Below are 20,209 nucleotides of genomic sequence, written 5' to 3' on the forward strand. Positions count from 1 at the left end.
ATTGAGTGTAAATATGTAAAATACGTCAGGAGGCTGCTAAGTTTGTTTTCAAGATTAGCAATTATACGAAGAGAAAAAGTAGTTAAGCTTAAGGAATCTCAGTAATATGCTTCTTCCAGTTCAAGTTTTCATCAATATGTACACACAAACAATTGAAGCATTCTGCCCTACTTACTGACTTCTGTTCATGTTCTACGTCGGTTGTTGGTATGTCTATACTTGTACAAAAGTGAATTTTATGTGTTTTCTTCAAAATTTGGGAACAGCCCATTTTCAGAGAATCACTTAATAATTCTTTAAAAAATACTATTTACTTACTCTTCTGTTGCTTTCTCTCTGGTGGAAATTATTATAAAACTAGTATCGTCAACAAAATGTACCAATTATTTTTGTTGAGTATTCAGTGGAAAATCATTCACGTGTATAAGGAATATGAGTGGACCCAACATTGAAGCCTATGGGACTCTATTTGTGATTTTTAGCCCAGTCACTAAAATTTCCTACCCTTCCGACATTGTCTGAATTATTTTGCATTCTGTTTGTCAAGTATTATTCAAACCAGCTGTTCGTGAAGCTACCAATTCCCTAAAACTTGTGTGTTTTTCGAGAGAATCGTGATCTACACAATCGTAGAACTTGGAGAAATCACACAAAATATCAACAAGAGATATATTATTATTTAAGGCTTGCACCTATCTGCAATCCAAAGTGTGGTACGCTAAGAAACTTATTTCCACTTAAGTCAGAGACTACTTTTTCAAATACGTATTTTCGAGAAGGATATCAGTAAGGAAACTGGACGATAACTATTTAAGTCTGTCTTGTCTCCTTTCTTATGAAATGGCTTAATAATTGCATACTTTAGCCTGTCTTGAAAAATTCCTTGTGCTAGTGATGCATTGCTTATATCACGAAGGACATTACTTATTAAATTGTAAGAATTTTTCAGGAATTTGTCTGAAATACCACCAACCCCACAAGAGATTTCTAAAGAATTTCTACAGTTATATTAATTTCAGTGAATGATGTTGGTTCTACTTCTAGTTGCTTAATGTTTCGTGGAGTGGCATTTTTAATATAGTCTCTTGATTCTTCATCTGAACCATTTAATCCTATATTTGTTATTACGTTTAGAAAGTGATTATTAAAAGTACCTCCAACTTGTGAACTGTCAGTCACAAAATTGTCATTTAGTTTAATGGTAATGGAATCTTGTACACTGACTAGCTGTCCTGTCCCCCATTTGACAATGTCCCATATAGTTTTAATCTTATTATATGCATTATTTATTTCTGTCAGAGCGAGCATACTTGTGGACATTTTAATGACTTTCCTTAAAATACTACAGTACTTTTGGTAGTATGCAGGTAATGTCGGATCTTGACTTACTCTGGCCTTTACATAAACTTCCCTCTTCCTCTTACACGATATTTTAATTCCCTTAGTTATCCGTAGCTTACTAAACTTTTTATGAATCTTTTGGATAATTTTTTAAGAAAACAACTTTCAAATCTTGAGAGATCTTCAGTCTCGAATAAACTGTAATTGATACAAGCACCTGTTTCTACATATACCTCCTCCCATACCATTTCTCTTAGCTTACTCTTAAAACAGTGTATCCGGTTCTCATTAAGAAGCCTCACTGGTTTGTATGGACCTGTCACAAGGATGTAACGCGACACGCTGTGTATTTTCATTAATTGTGCATTATGATCAGATTGCGTACACATTAATTGTTTCAGCTTGAGCACTGTCTATGAAAACGTTATGAATCAGTGTCCTACTATTTTGCTCCATACGAGCTGTGAAATTGACTACCAAATTAGATTTAAACACCCAAACACTAATTCTAATTCATTTTTCCATCGATATATTTAAGAAATATTCAGTGAAATATCCGCAATATACTGTTTCCTTCTACGTGACACGAAGCTCAATAATGCATCAAAATTTCTCGTAAATAGCTGAAAGTTTCCTATAGGATATCTATAGAGTGTTACAGTTACTAGAGAAGTATTCTACAGTAACAACTCACAAACATATGTTTCTAAGTTCTGATCAACACAAAAAAATTTTGTTTCCTTACTTTTGACTTTACATCCAACTTTTACATATGTTGAAACTCTTCCTTTTTCCAATTTAAGTCTGCACGAGAATGATGCAAGTCTATAGTCCTTGAAATTTAACTTCTCCATCCCTGTAGTTACGTGTTGCTCAGAGAGGCAAAGAACACCTATCCACTCAGAATCTTCCACATCTCTAGGCGCACAATAAGCTCATCTGTCTTGTTTTTCAATCTTCCAATGTTCTATTGAAACAAATTAAATTTATTTTTCGGGGAGCTATTACAGGTATTATGGTCTTGTACTACTCTGATTTCTTTCAATACTGTCTGCCTGTAACGTGACTCTAACTTGAAAAATATGCCCCTTTGATGTCAGCTATCTTAGCAACTATCACACCGACTTTGTCTTCAGTGCTTGTGACTCCCATTACACTATCTGCAACCACTAGACCTTTACCCCGACCTTGCTAATCTTCCACTCTATGCTCCAAATTTATTTAGCGCTGAAAAGTAGGATACCGCCTCCATGCACCAGCATGTCAAATTATTTGGGGACAAGTCTTCCTAACAAATAATTTAAAAATTAATAGCGTTTTCATTACTTCATTTGACAGTATTATTAACAAATTGTACTCACTGTAAAAATTGTCGCCAAATTAAAACCGTTATTTATTTTAATTTTCAGTATAGTAACCCATCAATTTTTCGCACTACTCATACAGATTTAGTAGTGCCTTAGCTTTTGCATCTGTCTTTGTTCGTTTCGGGTACTTAAATCTACTCTGCCTATCTACTATGCTGGAATTAATTCTGATGCACTTTATGGAAAACAGATGGGGACTCCTATGTGTTGCTGTTATCGTTTTCTGTCGGATGATTGGTTTGATTGAACTCTCCACGCTACTCTCTTCGATGCAAGTCTCGTCGTTTCTGCACAAATACAACAACGAACATCCATTTCAATCTGTTTTTAAAGATCTCAGAATGTGACTTAACAGCACATTCCCAAATCTTCTGACGTCTTTTTGTCCGAATTTCCATTGCCTGATTACATTTTACGTCCTCTCTATTTTCGCCACCATCTGCCTGGAAATAGGAAAACTCACAGTAATTTAGTAACTCCATCGTATATTTGATTCGACTACATTCCATTACCCGAGTATTACTTTTGTCGTTGCTCATCTAATTACAACTTTTATTTCCATCCAACTGCTCTTCTTTACCTCGTCTCAGGATGACAATATCGTCAACAAACCTCAATGTCTTTATTTGTTCATGCTGCATTCCTTCTATAAATATGTCAAGTTTTCTCTACTGCTCGCTAAATGAACAGTAGGATTAATAAAGTGAATAGGACTTAAATCTGTGTCACTCACTTCTCAACCAGATCTTCGACTCTTATAACGGCAGCCTGGTTTCTATGGAACGCGTAAACAAATTTTCGACTCTTGTATTTTATCCCTGCTACCTTCTGAATTACGAAGAATATACTCCAGTCACCATCGTCAAAAGGTTGCTCTAAATATAGAAATGCTATGAACGTGGGTTTGCGTTTCTTAAACTTACCTTCTAACACAAAACGTAGCGTTATTATTTTTGTCACTCGTTTTCTACGTTTATCCAAAACCCCGGACTTCCCGAGGTCGTCTTCGGCCAATTCTTTGTTTTTGTATTCCATTTTTCTGTAAATAATTGTGTGTTTATGGAAGCATAACTTACTAATCTGATAAATCGGTAATATTTACACTTTGCAGCATCTGCCTTCCTTAATACTGAAATTCTCCACATCTGCATCAGACTCCAAAAGCCACCTGACGATGTTTGGGGGATGGTAGTTCTGGTTCCACTCAATATTCCCTTCCCCTTTTCTGCTCAGCAATGGGCGCGGAAGATTGACTGTCATTCAACCTCTGTACTGGCTCTAATTTCTCACATTTTCTGGTTGTCATAATTTCGCAAGATGTGTGGGGGAGGAAGTGATCTGTTGTAACTCTCTTTCCGGAAAGTGCTCTCTCGAAATTTCAAGAGTAAACCTCTCCGTGATGCACAACGCCTCTCTTGTAGCGTCTGCGACTGGAGTTTGCTGGGCATCTCGGTAACGCTCTCGCGTCGACTAAACGATCCCTCGACGAAACGTCGCTCTTCGTTGGATCTTCACTATTTCTTCTATTAGTCCTTCATAGTACGGATCCCAGATGGAAGAACAGTGCTCAAGAATTGGTCGAACAAGAGCCCTGTATGCCATTTCCTTCGTGGATAAGTTATATTTCTTTTAGATCTTGCCTATAAATCTCAGTCTGTTTGCTTTTCTTACTGTTTGCTTTATGTGGATATTCCACTTAAGGTCGCTCTGAATAGTTATTCCTAAATTCTTACGACAGATATTGTTTCCAGGAATTTGTCTTCAATAGTCTAGTTGTGCAGTAGTGGAGTTCCTTTTCCATGTATGCGCAATGTGTTACATTTATTTACGTTCAAGGTCAACTGACATAACCTGTACCATTGATTAATCATTTGCAGGTTATTCTGCATATCGATATTGTCCTCTGACCTTGCTATAGTCGCATTTGCGAAGAATAATAAAGCGCTTCCAAAGCTTGCTACTAATCATTTAAATACACTGTAAACAGTAATGGTCCTATCATACTTCTTTGGTGCACTCGGAAAATTATAATTACATCTGTCGATTTTGTTTCTTTAAGGGCGACGTGTTGAGTTCTATCTACAACGAAGTCTTGAGTGTAGTCACAGATTTGGTCCAACACTAGGTAAGCTCGTATTATATTTTCAGTATACGGAAGTGAGGGTCGGTGTCAGTTGTGTTCCTGAAGACATGGAACACGGCATCAAATTAAGCGCCTTTGTCTAAGGTGTTACCGATCTTATGGAAGAACAAAGCGAGTTGAGTCTCGCAAGATCTCTGTTTGCGAAATCCATGTTCATCTTTATAGAGGAGATTTTCGTTGATCAGCGACCTATGATAATCTACTACAAGGGGAGGAAGTTCTTTCGCATAATCTTTATAGAATACTATAAACCCTCATATGGTCCTGATGCTTTCCACTACTAATCGACTGTAGTTGAATTATTATTCATATTGATGTCTGAGTATATTACACCTCGCTCACATACAATTATCAGCCATACCTGTATGGCCAGTACCTACACTGAGGCTGAATACCTCATGTTACTGTTGAGGGAATGTGATGCGGAAAGGAAAGTTTACAAACGGAGCAGACGCAAATGGCGAGTCCCTGTAGCACGACGCGACCCGCAGAAGGGGAAGCGACTTTAACAAAGACTGCACCTCGGAACGAGCATCCCGAAAACGGCAAAGCGGACAGGCTGTTCTGCGCTACTGTCTCGAAGATCTATAGAAAGTGGTTGGAGGACGGTGAAATCACGTAAAGGCGACAAGGTGTTCGACGTCTACGCTTTGCCATAGGACTTGGTGGTCGGAGGCTGGTCAACTCTGTAAATCTTATTAGGCGTCAATCTGTGGCATATCTGATGACAGAGCTGAATGCTAGTGCAGGCCAAAGTGTTTCGGCGCGTACCGTTCAGGGCACATAGGTGAACACGGTGCTCCGCAGCAAACACTTTTTCTCACTTATCACAACGACACCGTCAATTAAGATGTCAATGGACACTGTATTATCGAATTTGGGCCGTGTATCAATGGAAAGATACACCAATGGAAACGTTTCTTGTTACAACAGATCGTTGGTCGTGTCCGATTCTACGACACCCAGGCGAACACCTGTTCGAAACATTCACTGGGTCACGGACGCAGGCCGGTGGGGCCAGTATTATGCTACGTGGGACATTCATCTGGGCTTCCATGTCACCCGTCGACAGCTGTGGACTGTATGAATACTAACGACCATCAAATGAATCGTTTCGTGCTTGGTGACTTCCCCGAAAACTATGGTATTTTCCAAGACAATGAATGTTTTGTCACAAGGCCATAATTGTGCTACAATGGTTTTATGAGCAAGAATAGTTAACTCACGTTGATATCTTAGCAACCAGATTAGTATTATCTCAACCCGATGGGACATCTGGGACATTATCGGGTGCCAGCGTTTCCCTTGCTTAGTCCTTGTATATATTCCCTGCACTTTTAAGATTTCTAGTTATTACTTGGTACTGGCTTACCATCTGAGCTCTTCATATTCATAGAGCTCATCCTATTTTTCCTACAAGCCCGTAATTTCGGGGAAATGAGTGACCTGCATATAAACATCGGGACACCTACCAAGGACTTCTCGAGTCCATGACACGCAGAATCCTCGTTGCATTGCAGGCCAGTAAGCAGGTACTGTTCCGTCTCATCAATGTGTCTTGTGTACCAAGTAGAGCAGTTTTCCAAGTGACTGTATACTCTGGGCTGTATACTCGTGGATGTTTATACTGAAACCAATTATATGGGGAAATACATCCGAATTATTCACCGTCTAGCTGTTGACCATTATTTCTCGTTCAACTCAGTCTCTCATTGGGAGGTTTATCTTCAGTGACATGACATTTACGTTAGTGAGTTACCTCATAGTTTTTTCTAGTATTTTCACTCCATCTTGACGTATTAAGTAAATCACGGTGCCATTGAACACGAAATTTAAGTTTGTACGAGTTCCTATTTATTTCACCAAAACATTATTGCTTTTGACATTAATATTCCTTATATTTACACTGATCAGCCAAAAGAGTATGACCACTTGCTTAGGCCGCGCGGAGTGGCCACGCAGTTTGAGGGGGCATGCCACGGATTGCGCAGGCCCTCCCGCCGGCTGTTCGTGTACTCCCTCGGGCATGAGTGCGTGTGTTGTTCTTAGCTTAAGTTAGTTTACGTTAGAACCGATGACCTCAGCAGTTGGGTCCAGTAGGAATTCACACACACACACACACACACACACACACACACACACACACACACCTGCTTAATAGCTTGTTGGTCCGTCTTTGGAACGAAATACATCACTGATTGTGCGTATCAGGGATGCGACAGTTTGTTGGTAAGTTGGTGGAGGTATGTGGCATTAGATGTCTACGCATAGTTCACGTAATTAGTGAAAGTATCGAGCAACTGATTCGTGTATGTAATGATGGTGCTCGAGAGCTGCTCATATGGATTCAATGGAAGCAGGCGACTTTGGTCGCCGAGACATCAACTTGAGTTCGCTATGATGCTTCCCAAGCCTTTGTAGCACAGTTCTGGTTCCCAGACACGGGCCGTGATACTGCTGAAAGATGAAATCACCGTCTGGAAAGGCCTCAAGCATGAAGGGATGCAGGTGGTTCACAACTGTCAGTGTATCTTGGATTATCACCATGGGTCCAACCACAGGTCCAACCATAGGTCCAACCACAGGTCCAACGAAAGCGCAGAAGGACTGCTCCCATCAGTCAGCGACCGTAGTCTGATGCACGTTTCGAGCGGCCGTTCACCTTGATGACGGCGTTTGTGGAGACGAAGATAGACCTAACGTTGCAAAAATATGGTTCACGCGAAGAGCCAAAACATTTCCGTTGATCGATTGTTAAATCACGACGGTCCCGTGTCCACTGCAATCGTAATTGACGATGTCGTTGGGTCCACATGTGAACAAGCAGAGGTGGTCTGCTGCAGAGCTCCACGTTCAACGATGTACGATTAACGGCGTGCACCGAAACAATTGCGCAGGTACCAGCATTGTGGCCTTTCGGCAGAGATGCCACAGATCGCCATCTACCCTACCTTACAGAGCAGACAAGCCTCCGAAGCCCAAGAGTCATGCACGTCCAGGCATTTGGCGCCTAGTGGTAGTTTCACTTTCCTTCTACCTCTTTCCGTCGATGTTCACGATATTACCGCGAGAACATTCCACTTATTTCGTCGTTTTGGAGATACTAGTTTGCAGACTCTACGTAATAATAACCTGCCCTTTGGCAAAGTCACCAATCTCAATGGATTTCCCTGTTTGCAACCAATATCTTCACTTGGTTGATCCCCCGGCCGTGTCTACTCCGCTTACACACGTTTTTTATCGCGTCCCGTCCCCGCAATGGCACCAAGCGGCATCCAATGTGTCGGTGGATGTGGTCACAATGTTTTGGTTTATCAGTGTAGATCTAGTTGCTAACGTTTAATAAACAGGGTGATTACAATTAAATTCAGACGTATGGGTACCCAACTTTATAGGAATGATGTGCACTGCAGAATTTGCATTGCTAGTAGTGCTAATGTTATAACATGCCGTTAGGGGCTGGTACTGGTGCAGTGGCGTAGGTCTGAAATACAAGCATCAATGTGTATTACAGTTTCAGGCTGTCAACGTAAGTCTGGACAAGGTGAGCTGTGATTTACTCGTAAAGTTGTTTATCAAAACAACAGCAATGTGTTGCCGCTCTTCGCGAGTTTCGATGGGGCAAAAGACTACGGAGAGGTCCTGTTTCCTACCGGGATTGAAGAACATGATTTACAAGAACAAATTATCTGGCGATTTGAGAATTATTCCTGATTGAAACGGACCGCCAGTTGCGCCACAAATTGTTGTAGAATTTACTGTTGGCATGGCTGAGAAAGCTGGACGCAATATGCGATATTCAAGGAGCCCACGAGCTGTGTCACGACAACTGTACAATCCATGGTCACCGCTCGAAAAGTGCTGCGAACAGTTGTGAAATGGTGTCTGTAGTGTGGTTCCACGCTGTCACTGATTCAGATGGTCGTCACCTTGAGCGAAACATTGTAGCTTGGAACGTAAACATGGTATGCAACTAACAAATGTCACCCACTCATGTTCAAATTAAAATGGTGGTTTCGTTAGTTCAGTTTCGCATGACCTTAAAAATGTTTCCACAAAATTTCTTCGTCCTGCCGTCATTAGTTTTCAATGGGGAGCCTCTCAAGTAGTAAAAGTTTCTTTATAACCACGCTGTACTTCGTCAATGATGAACTGCGTCACAAGTGCTTCAGTTGACTGGAGACAGGACAAACGTACGTTTTATGCTTCTTACGTTACTGAATCAAACCAAGAAGTGATGTTATTTCATAGTGAACATTTACAAAGTTTAAACAGCTGTTTTGTTCACACTGATTAGCAACATGAGTCTACAATCCTCCAGTAATTTTTATTTAGGGGCTTCACTGTTTACTCGAGGCAACGATCAGAAATGAATTGCGAGTGTATTGATTGTGATAACACTGGCCTGGTAAACAACGAGGAGCTTGTTTTTGCACAGAAATACGCTCTCATCAGACTGCGACTGACTTCCTAACCGTAAAATTATTAATTCATTCATCTTCATTACTTACACTTGGAGTGTTACAGACTTTGCTCGATGGGAACAACGACGCGGGCCCTGGAATAACGTGCGTCCTGCCGCCTGTACTTGCATCTCGCCGACATTTCTTCCTCAAAACCAAGTATTTCATGGAAAAGTCTGTTGCATAACTCGAGTTTCACACGTGAATTAAATTTAATATCACCGATATTTCAAAAGAAACGATCCAAATTCTTATAATAAGAGTTGTGAGCTGATGTTTCTGAACGCATATATGCCTAAACACATACTGACATTTATGCCTTTCAGGACAAATGAATACTGGCAATAACTCAATCGATTTCTACATAAATAGCACCTGATATAAAGTGCATTCTGTTTCAGTAAACGTATTCATCTTTTCAAGATTATTACAACAATCGTAGTTTGATCTAAGCGACTCAGGTCATTGGTCATAGCTTGTTTGACAAATGGTGTACAGAAGAGTGATGAAAATTAGGTGTACTGGTACGGTAAGGAATGGTAAGGTTTTCCACAGAATCGACGAGGAAAGGAATATAAGTATGATAGGACATGTGATAAGACATCGTAACTTCCATGGTACTAGAGGGAGCTGCAGAGGGTAAAAACCGTAGAGGAAAACAGAATATGGGATACATCCAGCAAATACCTGAGGACGTAGATAGTAAGTGCTACTCTGAGATGGGAAGGTTGGCACATTAGAGAAATTCGAGGCACGCGGCATCAAACGATTCAGAAGACTAAAAAAAGTCACGTACACTAGAAGTTCACAGGAACTCAATAACAGAAGTACGACAAACTGTGTCTTTAAGTAGTGTACTGTACTATAATTTGTAATTATCGCTTTTTTTAATGAGGAAGATTAATGCATCAATACCTTGGAATTTAAACATGTACACAAAAACCTATAATACGTTAGGTAGTACTTAGTAGCGAATATGAGTAACACATTCTAACTCTAAAAAATAGTCAGCACTAAACCTGCAGGTAGAAATAGGTACTAAAGGAAAGTGGCCTGAAAGTCTATTCTAAGGCTCTCATCTAACAGAGGGATGGAGTTGATGGACACAAATTACTCCTGCTCTCATTTTTGTCCTATCACTATTCTCATTATCAATATAACAACTAAGATTGTTCCTCGTACTTCCGAATAGTGTATAAATTTACGTTCTTCAACTGTGTTTGAGTTCTTGTACATGTAAACGTTAAAATTTCTACAGCTGCAAGTAAATAGAATGTTTTCTATTACAGCTTGTCATGTCTATGATATAAGTTGTAAAACTCACGGTTCACCCTGTTAACAGAGCTCTGGTTCACTTCCAATTTACCCCAGTCCATGTTTCACTGCCATACCTGTATATGCTGTGCTCTTAACGTTCGTTCTCAGAAATTTCTTCCTCAAATTAAAGCCAATGTTTGATACTACTAGACTCCTCTTGGCCGGGAATGTCCGCTTTCCTTGTGTTAGCGTGCTTTTTATGCCCTCCTTGATCTTTCCGTCATGGGTTATTTTGCTGCCTTCATTCTGAATACGTCCCGTCTTACGCATTCACCGCCAGCCATATATTCACACGGCTTTTTCATCATTCGTACAACTTCTACTAATCTCCCAGAATTCCCTAAGTACCCTATTGGAGATCTTATTTCTATATTATTAGTTATTTCCCAGCTTTAGAGATGTCGTAGAGAAGTGACTAAATATTTTATGTGACTTCTGTTTATTAACACCTGTTTCTTCTTATACAGTTCGGAACTGCGTGGACAGCAGTTCGTTGTTCTTCGACTTTGTTTTTTAAAATTGACGCTGGGCGAAATAAAACTTTCATAGTCACAATTTAGAATAAGTCTTGTTTACTGAGAAGTTAAATTTTTTGCTAACTAGGATAAATAGTAAACGAGGTAGATGAGAGAAGCCTAAGTGGTACCACTATTTAAATTTTGTTGTAGCCCAACAGTAAGTTAACAAAATAAGTAAATAATGCCGATCACAATAGGAGGATTTTTTTTTTTTTTTAGTATCTGATCCTAACAATCTAAATTCTGAGAGAAAGAGGCACACTACAGTTAATTGTCTAAACATATGCAAGGAGTACAAATTAGGAATGTGGTTTCCTAACTTGTAATAGTGAGTAAATAAGTTGTACCACCTTTAAACTGTATCTCTAAGCTTAACAATACGTACTAGTCTAAGTTTAAGAAAATGTTCAATATTTTATTTCATAGATCACAAAATGGAGGCTTACATCACAATATGGAGTAATTGCAATGGAACTTTTCACTCACATCCACTATTATGCTCATTTGGATGAATCCACATTTTGCATTTCATTTGTATGGTTTTTTCTTCCATTCCATCTTTCTCACACGACTAGCAATACCATTTCACTGTTTTACGAATGAGTTACTATGGCTGCTTCACTGATAAATCACTGGTGGGAGCTGTAAGTGTATATTTCTTCTCCTTTGCTACGGTTAATTTGTACAGGTTTCTTTATCATCTAGAAGGTTCCTTGATCTGGCGTTAATGTTCTGCTTGGAGCTTTCACCATTTCTCTTGCATACCTAGGAAGCCAACTTCTGAAAGAAGGAAATATAAAATGAATTTTGGAAAAAGACAAAAGTAGAACATAACAGATACTGAGATCAAATTTCTTTCAAAAGGAACATCAGTTACTCCCATCCTTAGACCAGCCTGGAATTTCTTTCCACACTGCTGGCGTGAGTCCTTCAGGACTGATTGCGAATATGAGGGTTTCTATTACTATTTAGGAGTCTGCACAGTGCAATGGACTGTCTCTTACTGAGCTGTATTTCTTATCAGATGTGTTCAAATTTTCCGCGACTTTTTGGGCATTCTGTGTGAGGAATGAAACCGTGTCCCGTTAGCATGTATGCCGTTCATTGCTGGATTTGATATAGTCCATTCTCAGCCGCTGCCTGACATTACGGAATAGTATATAACACTCTTGGTCTTTCACCAACTATCAATGCCATATATGCAGTCATCAATTTTCAAGCTAAAGATTCTTATGCATGGTTTTGTGATGTTCTGAAGTTTGTCCGAGTCACTTCAGCCAGTATACTGCAATCCTTCACCTAACAGTCAAGGTAATCGTGGCTATTTCAGTATCACACATAATGTCGCACAAACACTGAGGCGGTAAGAGACACCCCGATCTATCTGAGATCCATGTCTCATTGTTTCTACCCCACACCTGTTTCTGCAAAGACCTAGGCGCTGAGGCAACGTGCTGGCTGCAAAGCGTGTTAGTAGAAGTGCGAGCTGTAGTGTGTAGTGTCGTACAAAGTGGCAGTCTGAGTTTTAGGGGCCCAGTATGAACGAATTTCCATATCTACTACCAGATTCTCTCTGTAGCATCTCGAACTGCCTATATCCACACTTTTAAAGATATTACGAGCAAAAGTTACATAGTAATTATAGATTCAAGGCTGGATAATTTTTAATTTCTAACAATGGTCACAGTCCTTGTACACCTGATGTGTTTACAAGAAACACTCTGATTTACACTCTGTTCGTTCATGGTTTTCTAGCACCCACAATTTTTAGTTATCACTTTTCTGTTGACAGTTTTGAGTGATGTTACCCCACATTCTTCGTAATTTATCTCTCATTACGTAATATATGCACTTTTGAATTACAGTCGTAGCTTGGGTTCATTTTAATTTAAACGGAGTGAGTCGGAAGGAAAGGTACATGCTTTGAGGGGTGACAGTATTGGTGGCTTAACATCAAATGAACTTATGCCCTTTTCTGAACCGTTTCCTACATATAGCTGTTTGAAAATCACAGGCATCAATCGCATGTTCTTCTTCAACAGCACTCACTTACATTACATTAATTACTTTAAATTACGTCAATTACCTTGTATTACATTAGATTACTTACTCCATTAGATTAGTGTTTGTGGGATTGGCTTAAGAGCGAAGTATATAAGCGCAGAGTGGATACAAAGGAGGAATTTCTCACTCGTATTTTACATGCGTTTTCTGAAGTAAAGGACTGTACGATTTAACCCAGATCAGCAACTCAATAGCTGTAAAATTCAATGTAATTGACGATGGGCTTTCTGAACATCTTTTATGAAGAAATGTACAAAAATAAATAAATATTAAATGACAATGTTCCATTTACTATCAACTTCATGTGTCCAGCTCCCCATAGCTTTCTTCAGTATCCTCGGGAACCGTTAAGAATAGGACATATGTGCGTTTGAAGTTTTTTGTTCAGATTTACTTATACCATCCAACCTCAAAGTATGTGCCTTTCCTTCTGAATCACCCTGTAATAATCATTAATATCATGATACCGTCTAGATCCTCGCATAACACTTCCTCAAGTTCTGCACCTGCTTTGTTCGTATTGTTTTTGCTGCTTGAAGGGACCTTGTATTTCAAAGCTGCTGTTTCTTTGAAAACTTTCACCGTTGTTCGCGTACGGGATACTTTTACCTGCTCCTGTATTCTTTGATTACTCGTACATTCCGCTTGTTTCTTCTAGAAGATATTTTCCTTTATATTCCTCGAAATATTGCGTTTGCTACTTTCATTACTCTGTTTAAAATCATTAGTAGTGTTCGTAATATAATCCACTTCCCCATTCTTTTTGATTTAATGTCTTTAATGACCATATATCTTGATATAAGTGTTAACAAGAATCTTTCATATAAATAAATTTTCCTTTCACGTGACCATAGGAATATATTCCACTTATTTTATAATACTGCTCCCAGTGCACTGAGTGTTGTATTAGTATATTCCAGTTATTTTACAATACTGTCCTCAGAGCATTGAGTGCCCTTTAGGTGACTAAGCTGTCAAAGTGTTAAGCATAAGGGAAAGCAACTCACAAAATTTTCACAGAACTATTCATATTCTGACAGGTTTGGTGTCATGTGGGGCCCAACTTGGAGACGACAGTAAAGGTGAATATATCTCTATCGATAGAAAATTCAGGTGGAACCTGAAGCATGTTTTTAAGACATAAGGAAAGAAGTTACCCACATGGATGTGTCCTGCTGAAAATCTGGTACGTATCATTTTCAATCGGGTAGTAATTCTTTATTGACATTTATAAACTGAAAGCATCCAAACGTTAGTATGATAATCCATACATACAATAGGAGTGTTCCTGATATAAGACATGAAGGACATACATGAAAAAATGGGTAGTGGATTTACTTTTTTGCAAAATCCTTTATTCTCTGGTACGTTTAGATTCTTAAGTATAATTAATTGTTGAAGCAGAAAATTTATTTATATCGCTGAGGTGATGTTTTCTTTACGACTTTGCACTTCTTTCCTTCATATATAATCTGGAATAGTCAACAGTAATCGGAATTTTTGCAATTAAATTATTCGGTGTTGCTTATATCGCCGAATTTTCTCCTATGTTTCCACGGTATGTAAGGCTATTATTTGCTTACTATTTGTTGCTGAAATATCGTATGAGAAAAACTGTCCATCAAAGTAAATTTTATTGGAAGAATTGCTGTTAAAGAGAACGAAATTAGGAGAGCAAAACTCCCGTAAACAAAATAACGCCCCATAAATATGGTGACAGTGCGGAAGCAGACATCACCCAGAGGCCAGCCCTTGTGTTGAAACACATCTCTCTCGAGTTTATACTGTTTTCATCCACATCTTCCTTTCTCCCACACAGCTTCCTCAGTATGTCTGTGAGTTAAGATGCAGAGGCTGTCCTAGAAACAGAGGGTCTGTAGCTTTTTTACTGACATATCAGGCATCAGTGTCTTTATATGGAAATAATCTGTTGAGTAAATGAACAGCAATTCCGCAAGAAAAACGCTATTTAAAAAAAAGCTAAGAAATAAGTTTATTATAAGTGAGTGGTGAATAAAGTCTAGTTAGTAGATTCTTGGGATCTGTTTAAGTGAATATCTAATAATGTTACATATTTGTCGTTCTCTATAGTAGGAGCGAGAAATGGTAAACAAAGTTCATTGGATTAATTGGTGTCATGAGTGCAACGAATATAAGCAAGGTATCTAGTCTATCGTCTACCTACCAAAATTTGAAGTTCTTTTCTCTGAATCCTACAAAACGTGTCTTGCAAGTCTTAACGAATACTCACATTTCATGAGCCAGTTGTCCTATTAATAACATCAATAGTGACAACAGGCGATAGGCTTAGCACCTTGCAAACTTAAGGTGTGGTAGCAGCACGTCGACGACACCTTCGTCTTGTGGAGCTGTGGCGAAGGACAGTTGGATGACTTTCTAACGTAACTGAACAGTCTCCATGCCAATATGAATTTACTCTGGATATGCTTGTTACGAGGGGTTATGAGAACCTGCTCTACAGCACGTATTGAAAACCAACACACACTGGCCGATGCATACACAAACTTCCAAACAATCATTCTGCACAGAAAACGGTAAGACGCAGAAGCAAACATCTGAGCAGCAGCTCCTCGGAAGCGAGATGCAACACCAGAATAGCGTCCTAAGGAGCAATGGGTACTTCACTAGTTGCGAAGCGCCACGCCGCAAGAAGAAACGTCGGGCGCGGCCTTTCTGTTACACACAGTCATCCCAAAGTGACGGAAACAATGCGCTGTGTGTTATGTGTCATGCAAACACAGCGTAAAGACTATGTACAAACCTACCAAGAAGATCAAAGAGTGTATCAAATCGGTAATGCGGAAAACGTACCCAGTCACAGCGTCTGGAATATACAGCATGCCGTGTACATGTGGAAAGGTCTAGGTGAGAATGACTGGATAAACCATCAATATCAGGATCATCCAACAGTACTGCAGGTTGGGATAGGTGGAAAAATCGGCTATAGCGGAGTTTGTGCTTTATGAGGCCGACACGCAAGTTTTCGCTGTGGAGAAAATACCAAGTCCATTTGCTCATGGAAGTTATAGACAGTCACAAACACGGTAATTAAGGGGTGATCCGTCAGTTTCCGTTTCAGGATGTTGTTGCTGCCTAGTGGCAACGTAGCGCTACTCCGTTGCGGGTATATTATCACCGACATGAAGGCAAGGGACTAGTAGGACATTCATGTCTTCCAAACGTGCATGCGGCAAATGTGGAAATTTGAACCACTGCGACGATATTACCAAATGCGTCCAAAAAAGACAAGCGTGCACTCGAGCGCCCAGTCTGCAGTCCTTATCTCTCTCCTATGTGGTTATCACGGCTTCGGCCCCTCTAAAACGGCCTTGAATGGCCGACAGTTCCTGTCGGACGAGGATGAGCAACAGGCAGCACGACACAATGTTTTACCAAATGGGTATCTTGTAACTGGGTCCCCGGTGATTGCCACAATGCTCACGGCGATTTTGTGTGATTGGCGTATCGATTCTGGACTGGACTGTCTTTGTGTTGAAGCTTTTTGATAGTACCGTATAGTTTTAAAAAGCAAGAAGAAACCCTCGAGGTAAATGTATCCTGGTTTCTCATGCTGCAACGACCTGAAGTTGCAGGTAGCAAGGGGAGAACCTCAGCGGTAATGACCAGAGAAATACAGTCAGACGTTGGCGAGACAGGTACATAAATTATAATCGCTGGCCCTGGGTCCAACTGCAGTCCGCTACCGGCAATGGAAGGCGAATCTTCGACTGACGAAACGACAGAAAAATGATTAAAGAAAGTACGGGGAGATGGCGATACGGAAGCCACCTGGCAACACTCAAAGGAAGAAAATAATCTTTAAACATATTCATTTATTTACCTAAGAGTACAAACTTTATGTTACAAAGACAAGCAATAACTTATCGCCACAGATGCCATGTTGAAGACAATAAGTACGAATCATTAAGTTCAGGCGAATGCCGCAAATAAGCTACCAACATTTTACAAGAAGCGCCTCTATAATAGAACGGAATTCCTTTTTTAAATCAAAGTCAAATTTCTTAAACTCTGTAAGTTCTAGAAAATTCCACTACAGGCACTTCTTAAATTAAACAACGGTTTTACAAGATGAATAAGCTGTCAAACGCTCAAGATAAAAGAACATGGGACCATTAAAATTACGAGAAAGAGCACTGACAAATCATCAGGCGTTACCTCTAACTTAAAGGAGCAACTAAATTCAAGGCAAGTGAAATGACTGAAACATATGAATTGGGCTACCGTTTGACCCACAAATACTAGTGGTTAACAGAGCAGAATTTACTTATCGATACAAATTACAATAGTCTTGGACCTTCTGTTCTTCAACTGGCAGTGAACAACATTAAGAAAACCATAAACCCAGGAAGTAGTGCAGGTAGTGATCAACAACGTTAACAGGCAATGGAAAAATTTAAAACCCTTAATGCTAGTAAACATAGTCACCAATAGCACTGGTAAACAAATATTTTGCATACATAACATGATAGAATGTAAGCCCTCTTACACTCGAGTAAATGCCTGACTCGGGCACATCCATATTACCGTGATGCTAAAGCACCAAACAAGGGCTAGCAGTCCAAGCCAAATCAGCACAATGCACTAACATCAAACGATGTTCAGTAACAAAGCACAAGGGTTTCAACGGCCCGCGGCGGACATTTAACTGCATGGTGCTCAGTGTTGTTCCAGTGTCGGGCGATGGCAATAAAGGGCGGTGTATGTGGCCATGTTCGCAACCGGAGGCAGCAGGAAGCAAGTCAATTCTAACTCTAGAGTATGCTCGGCTTCTCACAGACAGAGAAGCGCTGACTCTGCAGTGGACATAGGAACGCTACCCCAGGTAAACGCGCCCAATGAAAATTCTGTGAGCGGAAGTCCATGGCCATCAAGATCAGGTTGCGATCCACCAAGGTCCCTCAGAGGACAGATCTCAGTGTGAGCCGTAAGCACGCTTAAATATCACTGGAGGCGCCGCGGAGGTACCATCTCATGAGACACCAGAGAATCCGCGGCTAAGCAACGAAACACACAGCATGGCTATCGATACGAGCGTGGCTCAAATACGTCAAGTGCCCACGAAAGCCTTAACAATGTTGTAGGGAGAGCAATGTTCCAATTCTGTTTATGGGAGAAAATCTGCTACGGAAATTGTTTCGATGCATCTTTCTCTTCTGGATGGTTCAAATGGTTCAAATGGCTCTAAGCACATCAGTCCCCTAGACGTAGAACTACTTAAACCTAACTAACCTAAGGACGTCACACACATCCATGCCCGTGGCAGGATTCGAACCTGCGACTGTAGCAGCAGCGCGGTTCCGGACTGAAGCGCCTAGAACGCTCGGTCACAGCGGCCGGCTTTTCCGGATGTCAACAAATACTATTTCTCAGTCAGAGAGTCTTTTGGGAATGATAATATCGTTAATACTGTGGTCGTGGCTTTATGGAAAATCTGAAGAAACATCACATTCATAAACTGATGAGTCACATAAATGCCTGAACAACCCCCTTTTGCAGCACAGACCACTGTGACATGTGTAGAAAGAGAGTAGGAGAGGTTCTGGAATGTACCGACAGGGTGTGGAGCCAAGCCAGATCCAGTGGCGTGGCCAGCTCTGATACATTTCTCCGTTGAGGGTTCATGATGCGAACAGAGCGATCAAAGTGGTCACATAGATTCTCGAGTGGAGTTAAATCACGGTGCTCTTCCAAATACTCCCATATATGAGGTGCATTCAAGTTCTAAGGCCTCCGATTTTTTTTCTCCGGACTGGAAAGAGATAGAAACATGCGCATTGTTTTAAAATGAGGCCGCTTTCATTGTCAATACGTCCCAGAGATGGCAGCACCGTACAGCAGATGGAATTTTACCGCCAGCGGCGAGAATGAGAACTGTTTTAAATACTTAAAATGGCGATGTTTTCCTTACTTGAACAGTGTGCAATCATTCGTTTTCTGAATTTGCGTGGTGTGAAACCAATTGAAATTCATCGACAGTTGAAGGAGACATGTGGTGATGGAGTTATGGATGTGTCGAAAGTGCGTTCGTGGGTGCGACAGTTTAATGGAGGCAGAACATCGTGTGACAACAAACCGAAACAACCTTGGGCTCGCACAAGCCGGTCGGACGACATGATCGAGAAAGTGGAGAGAATTGTTTTGGGGGATCGCCGAATGACTGTTGAACAGATCGCCTCCAGAGTTGGCATTTCTGTGGGTTCTGTGCACACAATCCTGCATGGCGACCTGAAAACGCGAAAAGTGTCATCCAGGTGGGTGCCACGAATGCTGACGGACGACCACATGGCTGCCCGTGTGGCATGTTGCCAAGCAATGTTGACGCGCAACGACAGCATGAATGGGACTTTCTTTTCGTCGGTTGTGACAATGGATGAGAGGTGGATGCCATTTTTCAATCCAGAAACAAAGCGCCAGTCAGCTCAATAGCACACTGATTCACCGCCACCAAAAAAATTTCGGGTAACCGCCAGTGCTGCAAAAATGTCCATGTTCTGGTACAGCGAGGGCGTAATCCTTACCCATTGCTTTCCAAAGAGCACTACGGTAACAGGTGCATCCTACGAAAATGTTTTGAAGAACAAATTCCTTCCTGTAATGCAACGAAAACGTCCGGTAAGGGCTGCGCAAGTGCTGTTTCACCAAGACAACGCACCCGCACATAGAGCTAACGTTACGCAACAGTTTCTTCGTGATAACAACTTTGAAGTGATTCCTCATGCTCCCTACTCACCTGACCTGGCTCCTAGTGACTTTTGGCTTTTTCCAACAATGAAAGACATTCTCCGTGGCCGCACATTCACCAGCCGTGCTGCTATTGCCTCAGCGATTTTCCAGTGGTCAAAACAGACTCCTAAAGAAGCCTTCGCCGCTGCCATGGAATCATGGCGTCAGCGTTGTGAAAAATGTGTACGTCTGCAAGGCGATTACGTCGAGAAGTAACGCCAGTTTCATCAA

General features: G+C 40.7%; 1 protein-coding gene across 1 annotated transcript in view; it reads left to right on the forward strand.

Annotated features, from left to right (window-relative positions):
* Positions 1-20,209, forward strand: part of LOC124776951 (neurotrimin-like) — a 1,187,890-nt gene that overhangs the window by 5,301 nt on the left and 1,162,380 nt on the right. Inside the window, exon 2 of the mRNA XM_047252183.1 lies at positions 14,254-14,295. Coding sequence (XP_047108139.1) covers positions 14,254-14,295 — 42 coding nt within the window. The remainder of the gene's footprint in view (positions 1-14,253; positions 14,296-20,209) is intronic.

Source organism: Schistocerca piceifrons, chromosome 1 (assembly GCF_021461385.2).
Source record: "Schistocerca piceifrons isolate TAMUIC-IGC-003096 chromosome 1, iqSchPice1.1, whole genome shotgun sequence".
Taxonomy (NCBI): domain Eukaryota; kingdom Metazoa; phylum Arthropoda; class Insecta; order Orthoptera; family Acrididae; genus Schistocerca; species Schistocerca piceifrons.